General features: G+C 48.5%; 1 protein-coding gene across 2 annotated transcripts; it reads right to left on the bottom strand.

Annotated features, from left to right (window-relative positions):
* Positions 1-79: 79 nt before the first annotated feature.
* Positions 80-15153, bottom strand: CCT3 (chaperonin containing TCP1 subunit 3). 2 transcript variants are annotated; one of them, XM_049634790.1, is made up of 15 exons: positions 15088-15153; positions 14907-14990; positions 13093-13154; positions 12006-12056; positions 11856-11918; positions 10998-11094; positions 8425-8542; positions 6703-6889; positions 5681-5830; positions 4569-4701; positions 4324-4405; positions 3289-3469; positions 1168-1413; positions 750-881; positions 80-411 (listed from the first exon to the last, which is right to left on the bottom strand). In XM_049634790.1, the coding sequence occupies exons 2-15, from the start codon at positions 14935-14937 to the stop codon at positions 307-309; spliced, it is 1638 nt and encodes a 545-aa protein (XP_049490747.1). In that variant the 5' UTR covers positions 14938-14990; positions 15088-15153; the 3' UTR covers positions 80-306. The 2 variants fall into 2 exon arrangements, with proteins under 2 accessions (XP_049490747.1, XP_049490748.1); XM_049634791.1 differs by lacking the exons at positions 14907-14990; positions 15088-15153 and adding an exon at positions 14528-14821.
* Between the last annotated feature and the right edge of the window lie 128 nt (positions 15154-15281).

Below are 15281 nucleotides of genomic sequence, written 5' to 3'. Positions count from 1 at the left end.
CCAGGACAGTCTTCTGCCTCCTCCCTCTTTGCCAGGAGGCAGAGATACGACCCAGGTTGAAAAACACATAACAACCATCTCAAATGACTTAGATTTAATCATCGGAAGCAAACTAAGTGGAAAGCTTACAATAGAGAGGAATTACGTGTCAGTGCCTTTTGCGAACCGAGCTGGGACAGAAAGGGGCCGGGGCCGCCCCTCAACCTGATCCCCTCCAAACAAAGACATCCAGTGTCCCTGGCAGTCTGGCTCAGGGAAGAGGGAGCCTCTGCTGGCTCTGTGCGTTGAGGCCGCCTTGCCCACCACTCACTCCTGGCCGCCATCGGGGGCCCCGCCCTGCCGGCTCTGGTCGTCACCCTTCTTCTTGTGCCCGGAGACGATGTCATCAATCCGCAGTAGCAGAACTGCCGTCTAGGAGAAACACCACAGCGCCACAGAGGTCAGCAGAGAGCGGAGGGACACCTGTTTTCTTCTAAAGGCAACACTTAGCTCCTCCTACGTAATTAGCATTTTATCTGAAATCCACCTTTGCAGAGACTTGCCTGCAAGATGCGCTCCCCTCAGCAGGGGAGGCGGCTTATGCTAGGTCACCTTGCTTTCCCCATGGGTGAAGCAGGGGGCGAATTCCTTGATCTCTGGCGAATACTCTGCCTTCCATACTATACCCCTCCCTTCCAGACTGCACCAAGCACCCTGGCTTCTGCTTCTCTGCAAAGAAACGGCGCAGTCTAGGTCTTAGGGCGCCTCACCTCCACTGCCGTCTTGTAGGTCTGCAGCTTGACAGCCAGGGGCTCCCAGATGCCCAGCTCCCTCATGTCCACCAGAGTGCCGGTCTCCCCGTTCACACCCCAGGTCTCACAGCCCTCCTGGGTGTGCTTGGCCTGTGGTTGGAAGGAGCATCACCAGTTAAAGGGGAAACACCAGGAACAAGCGAGCTGGCAGGGAACATTAGGTAACGAAACAAAACGAAACCAACCGAACACTAAACCCAAAAGACCGAAATGACAAACGGAAACGGCGATGACGGCAAACGAGTCCAACGCCGAGAGAGGACACTTTAAGGGAACGAGCCCGAGGTCAGGAGAAGCCGGTGGACAGATGTGAAGCAGCCTCTCGGGCCAGGCTGGTGCCCCTACCCCGTCAGGAGAAAGCAGGGGAGGGACTCACCCGAAGGGAGGTAAGCAGACGAATGGTGCTGGCCCCACAGTTCTGGATGAGGGTACGAGGAATGACCTCTAGGGCCTGGGCCACAGCCCTGTACGGCCACTGCTCCACACCGGTCATGGCCTTGGACTTTTCTGTCAAAGCCTGGGCCACGGCCATCTCAGAGGCCCCGCCCCCGGGGACCAGCTGGGGATCCAGGAGGACGTTGCGGCACACCTGCATGGCGTCCTGGAGGTTGCGCTCCACGTCCTGCGGAGAGCGAACACACAGCACGTAGAAAGCGCCAGGACTCAGGAATGCGCACGAGGCACTGGAGGGCTTCCCACTAACAGGGCAGATAAGAAAGCTCCTCGGAACCCCTGCTTGCTGGGCAGGGCAGCCGCCACTGGTTTGGAAAAACGCATGAATGACAACTGCAAGAGAGCCAAGAAGTGGGCGTGTCACGGCGACGCCGGGCCACGCCCACTACGCTCGCCAGCGCGGTGCCCGTTCTGCCACCCTAGCTGTGTCCCTGGGAGGCTGCGTGGTGCGGTTACTAGCCGTGCACCTTTGGGTGAGTTACTTAACCTGAGGAAAAAAAGCGAGAATTGTCATTTTAACTTAAAAATTAAGGAGGAGCGCCCGGGTGGCTCAGTCAGTAAAGTGTCTGACTTCGGCTCAGGTCATTATTTCCCAGTTCCTGAGTTCGAGCCCCGCGTCGGGCTCTGTGCTGACAGCTCGGAGCCTGGAGCCTGCTTCCGATTCAGTGTCTCCCTCTCTCTGCCCCTCCCCCACCCCCATGCTCTGTCTCTCTCTCTCTCTCAAAAATAAATAAGCATTAAAAAAATCTTTTACAGGGCGCCTGGGTGGCTCAGTTGGTTAAGCATCTGACTTCGGCTCGGGTCATGATCTTGCAGTTTGTGAGTTCAAGCCCCGCGTCAGGCTCTGTGCTGACGGCTCGGGGACTGAAGCCTTCTTCGGATTCTGAGTCTCCCTCTCTCTCTGCACCTCCTCTGCTCATGCTCTTTGTCTCTCTCTCTCTCAAAAATAAATAAACATGGGGCGCCTGGGTGGCTCAGTCGGTTGAGCGGCCGACTTCAGCTCAGGTCATGATCTCGCGGTCTGTGAGTTCGAGCCCCGCGTCGGGCTCTGTGCTGACAGCTCGGAGCCTGGAGCCTGTTTCAGATTCTGTGTCTCCCTCTCTCTGACCCTCCCCCGTTCATGCTCTGTCTCTCTGTCTCAAAAATAAATAAACGTTAAAAAATAATAATAAAAAAATAAAAAAATAAATGAATAAACAAAAAAAACCCTGAAAAACAATCTTTTATAAACAAGGAAGCAGTGGTTGCTGGGGGCTGGAGAAATGATGAGTCATTGTTCAGTGGATGTAATGTCTGTTTTGCAAGACGACAAAGTTCTGAAGATCTATTGCCCAAGAATGTGAATGTATACTGAAATATACACCTAAAAATGGTTAAGATAGGGGCACCTGGGTGGCTCAGTCGGTTAAGCGTCCGACTTTGGCTCAGGTCATGATCTCACGGTCCGTGAGTTCGAGCCCTGCGTCGGGCTCTGTGCTGACAGCTCGGAGCCTGGAGCCTGTTTCAGATGCTGTGTCTCCCTCTCTCTCTGACCCTCCCCCGTTCATACTCTGTCTCTGTCTCAAAAATAAATAAACATTAAAAAAAATTAAAATAAAAAATGGTTAAAAAAAAAAAAAAAGTCACACATTCTACCGACTAAACCAGCCAGGTGCCCCCAAAATTGCTTTAATTTAATTTTATTTAATTTTAATTTTTTTTTTTTTAATGTTTATTTATTTTTGAGACAGGGAGAGACAGAGCATGAATAGGGGAGGGTCAGAGAGAGGGAGACACAGAATCTGAAGCAGGCTCCAGGCTCTGAGCTGTCAGCACAGAGCCCGACGCGGGGCTCGAACTCACGGACTGCGAGATCATGACCTGAGCTGAAGTCGGCCGCTCAACCGACTGAGCCACCCAGGCGCCCCAAAATTGCTTTAATTTTAAAAGAAGTTAAAGTTTTGGCCACGTGTCAAAAATTAAACAGCTATGAAAGGGTAACAAGAAAATTTCAGGCCTTCTAGGAATCTCTCAAGAAACGGAATGACCTCGAAGGCGGACTCACCGAGAGAATCTCTTTGCTGGCCCCACGGAGGAGAATAGTACAGGCCTTGGGGTCTTTGCACTCAGTGATGAATGTAAAATACTCATCTCCAATTTTCTTGATTTCCAACACGCCCGCTCCTGTCCCAACATCTTCTTCTCTCAGCTCCTCTGGCCGGCTGACTATCCGGGCCCCGCAGGCTCTAGTGATTAGATGGGAAGGGGAGGGGATTTCAGGTACTTTTTACTCATCTTCCTAGTCCCTAGGGTCTGTGGCTGGGGACAAGGCCAAACATGGATTGCTGGAAACGCTGCTATATAACTAGAGAGGTCTTGGCTGCCTAGCAAGTTGGTTTTCGCACCTATGTAGGCAAAGTTTCCTTAAACTAACGAGGGTTTACAAATAAAAGTGTATGTACCTAAGACAACTGTTATAACCAGATGCAGTTTAATTTAAGTATATTTTGTGATAATAAAATTTAGACAAGGGAGTTCTCAGGTATACCTGACATGTACCCATTCCTGGGCACGTCGTCAACTATGATGTGTGCCCAGAGCCATTTCAGAGTTAGCAGAAGTATAAAACTTGATCTGGGTTGGGTAGGTGATATTGGGGTAGACCTCTCTCTTTAAAATATAAATTAATATTAAGAATGAATGATATGTGAGCACAGACATCAGTGCAAAAGTAGGAACCACAATCTTAAGTTGCATTAACAGCAGCTGAAGATCCCCTCAAGGAAACTGATGTTTGTGCTGTATTCTGAGCTAGTTTAGACAGACAGTCACGGACCCCAAGGTAGAGACCACAGGTGTCTAAGCATAAGCTGTGCCCTACTGGTTAGCAGCAGTATAAAAAAGATTCCTGCAGTAGATAATTGCCAGACTAGAGAACTTCTCAGGGACCACACAGCAAAACCCAGGTAGGTTCCACCTGTAACTGACACGGCTGACCGTATCCGGCGCTAAACTTTCTCAGAGACAGCAACGACATCATAAAGCTACACAAGGCGAACCCGCGGGAAGGAAGAATCTTATCTTTACGTGGCCTACTCACCTAGCAATGCGATTGTTGTCTGTCTTCCGAACCCTGCGGATTGCCGTGATGTTGGCCCGCATGAGGTAGTGCTGAGCTAAATCTGTAAACCCAAGAGCAGAGGGGTCAAGAGGGAGGCCAGAACTCCTGGGCTCTGACCTGGCTGCATCCTCAATGCACACTACCACGCTCACCCTGCCGTCTCTGCCAACCTGCCCACCCTCTTCTACCTCAATAAGAGGTTGGAAAAACGAACAGAGTCCTACCCGAGATGCCCTTTTCTGTGATGACCACATCGGGCTTCAGATGGATGATGTCCTCACACAGCTGCTGGATGTACTCTTCTTCCATTTGGAGGATCCGGGTGAAGTCTTCCTCTCGTGTGATCTCGATGTCCGTCTGCGTGGTGAAGGAAAGTCACGGACTTAAAATCTCAGACGTGCCCAGTACCAGGCCCCTCTACCGAGTCGTCTCAAGCACCCCAGAAGCGAGTCAGAGTCCTGCTGAAGCCAGGAGCCCACGCCTCTGTAAGCTAGTTTAGCTCAAGAACTCCAGCTGAACTCCTTCACTGAAGTACTCCTCAACTAGGATTCAAAGTCAAAGGCCATCGGTGGAGATTTTGGCCTAAGGTCTCTGACCGCTCAGTACGACATCACATCTACCCTGCATGGTAACTCTGGGTCTTAATTCTTCCCACCAATAAACTAAATCTTCTTCCCAATTCTCGTGTTAACAAGCTCCAATCACTTTTATTCTATCCGAGGGTGATAGAGCCTCGAGACCCTCCTGCCCTCTGGAAATTCTTCTTTGGCGTTTCCCAGCTCCATTAATTTCCACTCTCTATTCCACTCAGGCACTGGGAGAGGTGGTGTGGTAGTGTGGAACTGGAGCCAACAGAGCTGGGTTCAAATACTGACTTGCTCGATACCAGTTGTATTCCCCAAACAATTACCCAAACTTCTCTGAGCTTTAGATCCCTCATCTGTAAAACTGGGGTCAGCGTTAACTATGTCCAAGAGTTCTCATAAAAGGGGCGCCTGGGTGGCTCAACGGGCTAAGCATCCGACTCTTGGTTTCAGCTCAGGTCATATCTCAGGGTTGTGAGACGGAGCCCTGTCAGGCTCTGTGCCGGGAATGGAACCTGCTTAAGATTCTCTCTCTTTCTGTCCCTCTGCTCCTCCCCCTGCTCACACGGACGCACTCTCATTCTCTCAAAACCAACAACAACAACAAAAAGTTCTTGTAAAATCAGAGATCACGCATAAAGGTCAGTAACTGACAGAGTCTACAACGTAACAGACACATCTTTTATTTCCCTTATCCCTATCAGCAGTCAGATTCTTACACCGACTTTAAGGAAAAAGCCCAGGAACCTTACCTGGCTTTCTCCTTTCTTGTATTCCAGAGAGGAATCCAGCAGCACAATGCGAGGGTTCTTGATATAACGCCGCATTCGTGGATGGGTCACATCTTTGTTAATCATGACTCCCCGTAAGACACACGAGTCTTCAATGATGCCCCCAGGTATCTGAGCAAAAGATCCACTTCCATCCGTGACCAGGAGGAGACAATTTCTCAACTCCCTTCCCAGACATTTATCTTCCCCAAATGACCACTATTCTAGGTTTCCAACATCGCTTTCTTCCTTGAACCTCAACAACAAATACGGTTGCAATCACATTTTTTTCCCCTCTAGGAAGCATACCAATCTCGGACCATGACAGCCACTCTCAAGATCAGCTGAGACTCAAAAGAAATTCAGTGACTGACGAAGATTTAAAGGGCTTCAGATCTCTCCTACTTCCTGAAAGAGATTCCCACAGAATTTCCAGGCTTGGGGCTCCATCTACAGGCCACACTATTCATGCTACTTTTGGACCTTAAAGGAGTAGAGAAGGCTTTCTGAAGCTTAGACAGGGCAGAGCCTTTGTGTCCCATCCCCACCAAGTGTCGGACATATGTAAAGGCACAAACAAGGAGACACCACTAAGCGCTTCTCTAGTCCCTGGAAACCTCGTTCAGAACAGCACTGAAGGGAACAGAACTATTTTGGGAATACCTCCCTAGGACTCTCAAGTTTCTGTTTTCAAGGCAGCAAATAAGTGTTGTTCTAACTACAATGACATCTTGTGCTGATTTAAACACATTTCCTCCACAAGTGGGAAGGCTCCTACTAGGGAATAACGTCTTCTAAATACACATCGAAGGGCGCCTGGGAGGCTCAGTGACGCCTCCAACTTTGGCTCAGGTCACGATCTCACGGTCTGTTGAGTCTGAGCCCCACAACTGTCCCTCTGCTGTCAGCACAGGGCCTGCTCAGATCCTGTCTCGCCCTCTCTCTGTCCCTCCCCTACTCGCTCTAAAATAATATTAAAAAAAACACACATCGAAAGAGTTTACCTTTTCTACCCTTGCGTATTTCTTGATGTCTATCTCCTTGCGACCGTTCTCCTCAAACTGCACAGTTTTCACAGCATCTAGGGCAATGTTGCAAGCCAGAGAGGACCATCGACTGATTGCTTTGGTAGTGATAGAACTGTTGATGATGTTCAGCATCATATCTCTGTTATTGGTGTCAACAGGGGTACTGGAGAAAAGAAAACAGGTGCTATGCTCAGCAGAGACCTTGGATATTTAAGGAAGTGCCTGATCTACAGCTCGGGGACCATAGTGGGCCACGAGTCAGAACCGTCCATCCCTCTGCCTTTCAGCAAGATCATAACTAACCCATCCCTGGAAGCTGTCTCAAACCCCTGTGTCATGGGTTCCCACGGCTGACCACCCTGCAGAGTTTACAGAAAATAATTTGTTCTTTACCTTCTGCTTCAACCAAATATACTCAACTTGTCTAACTTGGGTCAAGACACATTTGGTCTTTGAAGCCTTATCCCACAACCAGCAAATTCTGAGAGCTCATCTGACACTCACCATCAGTCTGTACTATCCACCTGAACATCCGCATTCTATTCTATCCAGCATCTTACTTCATGCTGTGCCATAGTGCCGTGTTCGTGTTTAGTTTTCCCTCACCAGATCGTAAATTTGTACAGAAGTCTACTTAGAACCCTAAAATGAAGTTGTAAGAGGCCTTGGATGCCATCCTGCCCAAATTTTCACACATTGCGATCGTTGCACAGTTGCATTATGGGTTTTAGAGGAGAAGCGAGGGCTCCCCAAGTATTATCTAAGGGATTTAGACCATTACTGCTTGATGAGAAGGCAACCTTTTCTAGCAATTCAGCTCCACAAACTCAATACACCCTTTGGTTATCCCTACATTCTTACACAGCTTCTTTCGTAAAAACAATTCAAGGCAAACACGGCATTCCCTCGGACTGCCACACACGCTACCACACGCTGCTTTTTTATCCTGACAGGCAGTACGGGACAAAGCTCACCGAATTACTTGATCCTTACGTACCCAACGACCCAACCACAGGAGAGTCGATCACAGCTTTTCGTTCTTAAACAAAAATTTTTCGTGGAAGACATTTTGCATTCTGCACGGTCATGACCTAACATCCTCTGACATTAGAAGGCCTGAGTTTCTATACCGCATTCGAGACCCTGTCGGCGCTCTGCACGGACAGCAAGTGCCTGGATTCCCACACGGGGTTCTCACAGCATCTCCAGTCCCACTCCTTGTGATCTGAACGGAAAACTGCTGGCTGCCACCAGGGCGGCACTTTATCAGATCGGACTGCGATCTCTAGTTATGGTATTAGTTATAATCATACTTGATGGTGGGACATTTTTACATTCGGTCCTGAATAATTACACTCATCTAACTCTTCAGTTTATTCCCCACACCAGCAGCTAAAATTCTGGAAGGGTAGGTTTTGCTACACATTTTCCGTGGCAGTGCCTAACACGGAAATAAGCAAACGGCGTGGAGCCACAAGATACCCTGAAGCACTGAACTAGCTCCTTCTGTCTGCCCTGTCCCCTGTGTCATTTTCTAAAACATTTACTTCCCTTACCCTCTCTTCGTTTTGCTCTCCTCTGTGTCTCCCTCACAAACAAACCACCGTGGGACGTGCCTGGCCTGCCTTCGTCACCTCAGAAGAGATGGCTCTTCCAGGCCTCCCACGTCTGAGGGTCCACTGCTGGTGTCCTCAGTACCTGATTTTCTTGAGGGTGCTGATCATGTCGTCCAGGGCCTTGCGGTAAGCGCTGATCACCACCGTCGGGTGCATCTGCTGCTCCAGGAAGTGCTCGGCCACAGACAGCATCTCCCCCGCTGAAAAAGACACAGGTGCCGTGAGGTTACTTACAAATACCTAGACTTCAAGGCAACTTCGTCAAGCTTCTGAAAATACCTTTTTTCCTAAACAGACTCTCCCAAAAGCCATGCCATTTGGCTCTTGATAACCATGCCGAACTTCACACTTTCTACAAGGCGATTCATAAAGAAAGTACCCTTGCCAGACACATTTCAAATGATCGAAGATTGAAGCTGTTTTATTCTCTTGATCTAACTAATATTTGTCACCAGTTTTCTAAACAAAAGGAAACACTTGTGTTTCAAAGTCTCTAAACAAGGAAAAACGTATAAAGGAAAACAGACTTGTTTACCATCATCTAAACACCTAGGATACAGTCCAACTGCTGGTACTAAAAACAAAAACACACGTTTCCTTATACCTAGAAACACAGCCATAAAACTGTACAAAATTTATCCTCTGGATGAGAGATTATTCGTGGAATGTCCTCCTACTTAAAAATTTGTCTTTCCTTTTTCGTACACACACAAATTAATACATACCTAACCTGCCTAATCTCACCAGGAGATTCAACTAAGATTATTAGCTAGAAAATCTGGCCTGATATCTAGTGCTCCTCAACAACCCAAAGAATCCCAGAATCCCACCACGTCTGTCCTCTCTCATCCTCCAAGTTTTTCTTCAAAGCACAGAACCAGCCACATGTACTTTTCAATCCTCAAAAGAATCGGGTCTGAAGTGCTTAGCTGGTGATGACTCAAGTCCATCTCCATCAACACATTCCAAAACTAATTTAAAGTGTCACTTTTTAAAAAGTTCCTATAATAATTTTGTTGTATGGACTCCATCTTTAGGCATGTGGGCCAACAGTATAAACTGGCACCCCTTAACATAGCTCTCATTTCCTGACAATGTGTTGCTGCAATCAGATTTTACACAACAAATGCCTGTATTATAAAATTTCTTGAAGTTTATTTGGGGAGAGAGAGAGAAAGGGGGGGAGAGAGAGGGAGAAAGAGAATCCCAAGCTGTCAGCACAAAGCCTATCTGGGAGCCCATGCTCAAATGCATGAACCTTGAGACCATGAGCTGGGCCACAATCAAGAGTTGGATGCTTGAACTGACTGAGCCACCCAGGCAGCCCCGAACACCTCTATCAGAAACTTCTACCATCAACATAAAGTGTTCACGGCAAATAAAGGCAGCATATCAAGTTTTCAGAAGTGATCTTTTACAATCCTATAGAAAGGTGAAGATTGACCATTACCAACTTGTATGGTCAAGACGTGTTGTCAAAGTTCTGCATTTGTCAACCTAACCACTGGCTACAATGTTACCTGCAAGCTGCAAATCAGCACTCACTTGGGGCACTTTCCTGGTCACTCACACACAGGTGCACAGGTGAAAAATTTTTGTCACCTGACTCATTAATTTTCAGATTGAGGTCAACCAAGGCAACGCTCTGCCTTGTTTCAGCTCTCATACTTCATGTGGTACATTTAATTTCACATTTTTACACATTTTGTTGGTGACTTCACTGTTTAAAATGACCCCTAGGTATGGCACTGAAGTACAGCCTAGTTTTCCTAAGCGCAGGAAGGCTGTGATGGGCCTTACAGAGAAAACACATTAGACAAGCTCCATTCTGGCCGGAGTTAATAATGCTACTTGCTGTGAATTCAACGGCAAGGAATCAGCAACACGTACCACATAAGGTGTCTTTAAAACAAACAGAAAGGAGGCACCTGGACAGCTCAGCTGATTGTGCATGCAAGCGCTGATCTCGGGGTCGTGAATTCCAGCCCCATGCTGGGGGTGGAGATTACTTGAAAAATAAACGAATAAAACAGGGGCTCCTGGGCGGCTCAGTCGGTTAAGCATCCGACTTTGGCTCAAGTCACGATCTCATGGCTCGTGGGTTTGAGTCCCACATGAGGCTCTGTGCTGATAGCTCAGAGCCTGGAGCCTGCTTCGGATTCTGTGTCTCCCTCTCTCTGCCCCTCCGCTGCTTGTGCTGTCTCCCTCTCCCAAAAGTAAATAACGAACGTTAAAAAATATATATATTAAAAAAAGACAAATGAATAACACAAAAAACCTCATATAACAAGATATATTCATCAACTGAAGAGTATCTGAACAGAGGCTCACAGCAGCCTAACCTGTTTCCCCCAGGAGTAATGGCATTTGCTAATTCAGTGTCTGTGGTGACTTTATGGAATACAACCTACCGCGAATGACAAGAACCTGCTCTGTATCTTGTTCAAGCAGATCTTTACAGTTCACCCTATACTATGATGAGTGTTTTACACTCAATTGGAGAAAACACATAGAAAATCAGCAACAAATTATTTAAATATTTATAACCAGTGGATTGGTACCAGTTTCCTTAAAATAGGACACAAATACTATTCTGGGCAAAAATCTTCATGTTTCACTCCAGCTTTCCTTATGAACCTTCTGTTCTCCTCTTACCAAGAATAATCACTGATGTGGTCCCATCTCCAACCTCTTCATCCTGTGTCCGGCTGATTTCAATCATGGATTTGGCTGCTGGATGCTGGACTTGAATCTAAAAATAAAAATGTAGGTTGCCACTGAATCAACACTACTCAAAGACCTCTTAACCCACTTGCTTGGTCCTCTCGGGCTTCTTACTCCCATACCTCCTCCCTTATCTTTTATCTACTACAGCTTGAAAGAGTACAAGTGGCCCCCAAAATATCTAAGTAAATCCTCTTCCCAAGTCCCTTTCTTTTTGGGGAAAAACGCATTTGCCAGCTTGACTATTAAAGTTTCTTGAAGACACGGAGTGGTATTCTTTCAGCTTATTTACCGGGAGCACCACTGTTGTGGCTGGATTGTTTTCCAAAAGGATGTGTTGGTCCTACCCTCTGAAACTGTGAACATGGATGTTTTTGAAACTGGGTCTTTGCAAATATAATCAAGTTAAGATTAGATCATACAGGATATGAAAATAGGTCCTATATCTGACCACCAGTGTCCTTATAACAAGAGACACAGAGGACAATGGCATGTAACAACTGAGGAGACAAGAGTCTAGCGAGCCAAGGAATGCCAGGGGTTGTGGTCAACCACCAGATGCCAGGAGCAGCAAAGATTCTTCCCGAGAGCCTTCAGAAGAAGTAGGGCCCCAATGACAAGTTGATTTTGGACTTCTAGTCTCCAGTTTACGAGAGAACAAATTTCTGTTCTTCACGGACACCCGCTTTGTGGTAACTTGTTATACCAGCCCTAAGAAACTAATCATCGTGTATATATGACTTACGGGCCCCTTATAAAATTATCAGAAAGCAAAACGAAAAGTCAAACCTCTCGAAGGATGGCATTGCCATCGTTGGTCATCACAATGCCTCCCATTGGGTCCAAAAGCATCTAGGAGAAAAGCAAAAGTTTTACCTAATTGTTCCAGATTACGGAAAAGGAAAATCTGTAGTCACAAAGTTTCAATGAGAGGCCTACCTTCATCATGGATTTGGGTCCCAGACATGTTCGGATGATATCTGCAATGGTCTGTCGAAAGGAAAACATAAAACATGCAACCACCAATCAGGAGATGGTGCAAACACGTGTGTGAGAAGGGACACGAGGAACCTGCAGAGCCAGTGTTTAACCCTCTAAAGCCAGGCTGATAACCACATTAGACACAGGGCACCGTGTGGCTCCATTCTGCTGTCTCTCCCCTTAAGAAATGACTTCAGCGTGGTGTATACAGAAATAATTTTTCCCAGGAAAAGAGGGAGACATGCCTTCCAGAATTTCAGTTTCTCAGTAGCTCAGGTAACTGGAAATCTACCCGTGAATACTTCTTTCCACGATGTTGGCCTCCACGCCACTGACTCAGGTCTAGGGCTGTTGCGTTCCTTCATCCCAAGATATTTACTGACTACCTAACCAGGCTCTACAGTGGGCACTAGGAATACAAACGGGAACACGGTCCTTCCCCTCAAGTAACTCAGTCTAGCATGCGGGACAAACACAAAAAGACTCTAAAACTTATACACGATAACAGAATTATGCACAAGTGAATATGGGAAGACTGTTAGGTCTGCCTCATTGAGGGAGGGCTTCCTTCCACCTACCACCATCAGAGACATGTACTGAAAGAAAGGGAAGTCAACATTTCCTCTGCGTATTTGCGAATAGATACAGAAATCCTAAGGAAGGCAGCTAGAGACAAAATAATACTCTAAACTACTTAAAAGACAAGCTACTTTAGGGGCGCCTGGCTGGCTCAGTCAGAAGAGCATGAGACTCTTGATCTTGGGGTCATGAGTTTGAGCCCCACATTGGGTGTGGAGATTTTTTTTTCTTTAAATTTGTAACATTTATTTATTTTTGAAAGACAGCGTGAGCAGCAGAGGGGCAGAGAAAGAGGGAGACACAGAATCTGAAGCAGGTTCCAGGCTCTGAGCTGTTAGCACAGAGCCTGACTCGGGGCGTGAACTCACGAACCGCGAGATCATGACCCGAGCTGAAGTTGTCCGCTTAACCAACTAAGCCACCCAGGCGCCCCTGGGTGTAGAGATTTTAAACAAAGATATCCTACCTTGGCGGCATTGATGTTTCCAGATTGAACTTTTCTTCCAGATTCACGCTTTGTGTTCTGGCCTGGAATAGAGAAAATAAAATGCAATAGACCAGGAGTGGCCCATTGTATAGATACTATTTATCCCCTGACCTTTGAAAGCAAACCACACACACACACACACACACACACACACACCTCACAGATGTAACATACCTTCAAACCGCATCAAATTGTACACTCCAAATATGTGTAGCTTATTATATACCAATATGCCTTAAAAAACTGTTAACACAAAAAAGTACACGTACTTACAGCTATTTCTTTACGTCAACTTAATACACGTACGACCCATGACAATCCCTGGTCATCACTTTCCCACTAATCAAACATTCACGTATTTACAGAGGGACTCATAACCTGAGATCCATGAATGGGCCTCGGTGGAATGGTGAACTCGCAGAGATTATACGAGAAAATGGGAGATACTGCAGTTGTCTGGAAAGAGGATCTACAGATGCTCAGAGGGCTGGTGACCCTCAAAAAAAATACCCGAGGGAGGAGTTTGGGCTCCCATTTTCCTACTCGGACAGAGGGAATCACAGGAGGCAGTCCCAGCGGAATTACTGCCAGTGCCCCCACAGCGTGCTGTGCAGTGAGAAGATCCTCTCAGAGGGTCTCCGTTCTCCAGATACGGTCACTCCATGCTTGGACATCATAACAAAGCTCGGTCAGAGCCGACCACGTATTTTAACACGCGGCCTAATGGGTTACATCCAATCAGTGCCAGGGATTAATGCAGACCTAAAAAGGGTTTCACAGTGCACAACTCACCCCTGGGGGCCTCTCGGTGAGACCGGCCCGTGGCTATAACCAAACCGACACGATGCTTATTCCGCTCCTCTCTCTGAATCACACACTCCGTACAACTTAAATCGGCAAAGTTTTCAATGCAGTCCCACCAAGTCTACACTCACAACCCTCGGAATTTAGATTCCTGTGTCGGGCAGTGGTAACTCAAGTCCTGCACCGGAAGGAACGGCGCCTTTTCTCCCTTAAGTGCATTTTTTTTTTTTTTTTTTTTGGTATTCGTTATTTCCTAGGTATGAAGAAAACGGATCAAATCGCTTTACTGCATTTCGTATACAGAAAACGGTAAGGGAGGGAGAAAGGCGCCCAGGGCGGGCTCGCACATGCGGTCCAGAAGTTAAAACGGAAACAAGCCAGGGGAGGACACGGGAGGTGGTACTCCTTAGCCAGAAACCAGGGGCAACTCCGTGGGAAAGACCACCACGCGGGGGACACGGAGGGGCTCGCTGCATCTAAGCCAGGCCAGCGAGGGAACGGGGCTGCTTCACCAACCGGGGTCGCTCAAGGGAAATCCTGGAGGGCTGCTTCTGAAAAGCGACCAAGGACCCCACTGGCTGTCCGCCAGGCCCCCGTCTCAGCAGCTTACCTACTTGGGCCACTGAACCCTCCCAATCCTCCGGGGAACACTGTCAACCCCGGTACTAAAGACGGAAGCGCCACGATCCACCCCGTCGGCCGGGGACACACCGCTCCGCGACGGGCCAAACGGAAAAGCTGCTCCTCCGCACCCTGAAGCCACGCGAGGAGGGGGCGGGGCGGCGCCGCGTCCCCGCACCCCAGGGGCTCGGCGGGGGCAAGGGAAGGGCTCAGGCGCACAGAGAAAAGAGGCAGAAGGGGCTTTCGAAAGGGACGAGGACTGGAAGCCTCCGCGGCCGACCAGGACGGGGCTGGGCTGGGGCAACACGGCCAAGTGTGGAGGGAAGGGGCGAGAAGGGGGCCCCTGCCTCGGCTTCCCCCCAACTCACTGAGCACGAGCACCGGACGATGGCCCATCATGGCGGCGCGATGCGGAGCCGGGTACCCACAGCTGCGGGAACCGGCAGAACCTTCTGGAGAGAGAGAACCAGAGAGAAGCCCAGAAAACGCTGCCTCCTCAGGGCTGACACCTTAACCCGCTACCCCCCGGGTCGCCGCCAATCACCGCACCCAGCTCAGTGACCGGCACCAAAACTGGCCAATCGACATTCTTAGCCCCGCTCCCTACGCAGGAACGGCAGGGCAAGCTAGATAGAGAGCGCGCGATGTTGGCAATGGGAGGGCGCCGGCGCTTGCGCAGTAGAGAGGCCGCTCCCGGCCGCGTGCGGCGCGCACGTCGGCGCAAGCGCGGAGGCTGGGGCGGT

This window comes from Panthera uncia, chromosome F1, assembly GCF_023721935.1.
Source record: "Panthera uncia isolate 11264 chromosome F1, Puncia_PCG_1.0, whole genome shotgun sequence".
NCBI lineage: Eukaryota > Metazoa > Chordata > Mammalia > Carnivora > Felidae > Panthera > Panthera uncia.
This window is presented reverse-complemented; position numbering and strand designations above follow the sequence as displayed.

What these genes read in the sequence shown, in the direction of transcription:
- CCT3 (XM_049634790.1), bottom strand. Translation starts at nt 14,937, where the DNA reads ATGATGGGCCATCGTCCGGTGCTCGTGCTCA. An exon ending in TCGTCCGGTGCTCGTGCTCA is followed by an intron (nt 13,155 to 14,906) that starts GTGAGTTGGGGG and finishes TCTCTATTCCAG; the next exon opens with GCCAGAACACAAAGCGTGAA. An exon ending in CCAGCAAAGAGATTCTCTCG is followed by an intron (nt 1,414 to 3,288) that starts GTGAGTCCGCCT and finishes CGCTCTCCGCAG; the next exon opens with GACGTGGAGCGCAACCTCCA.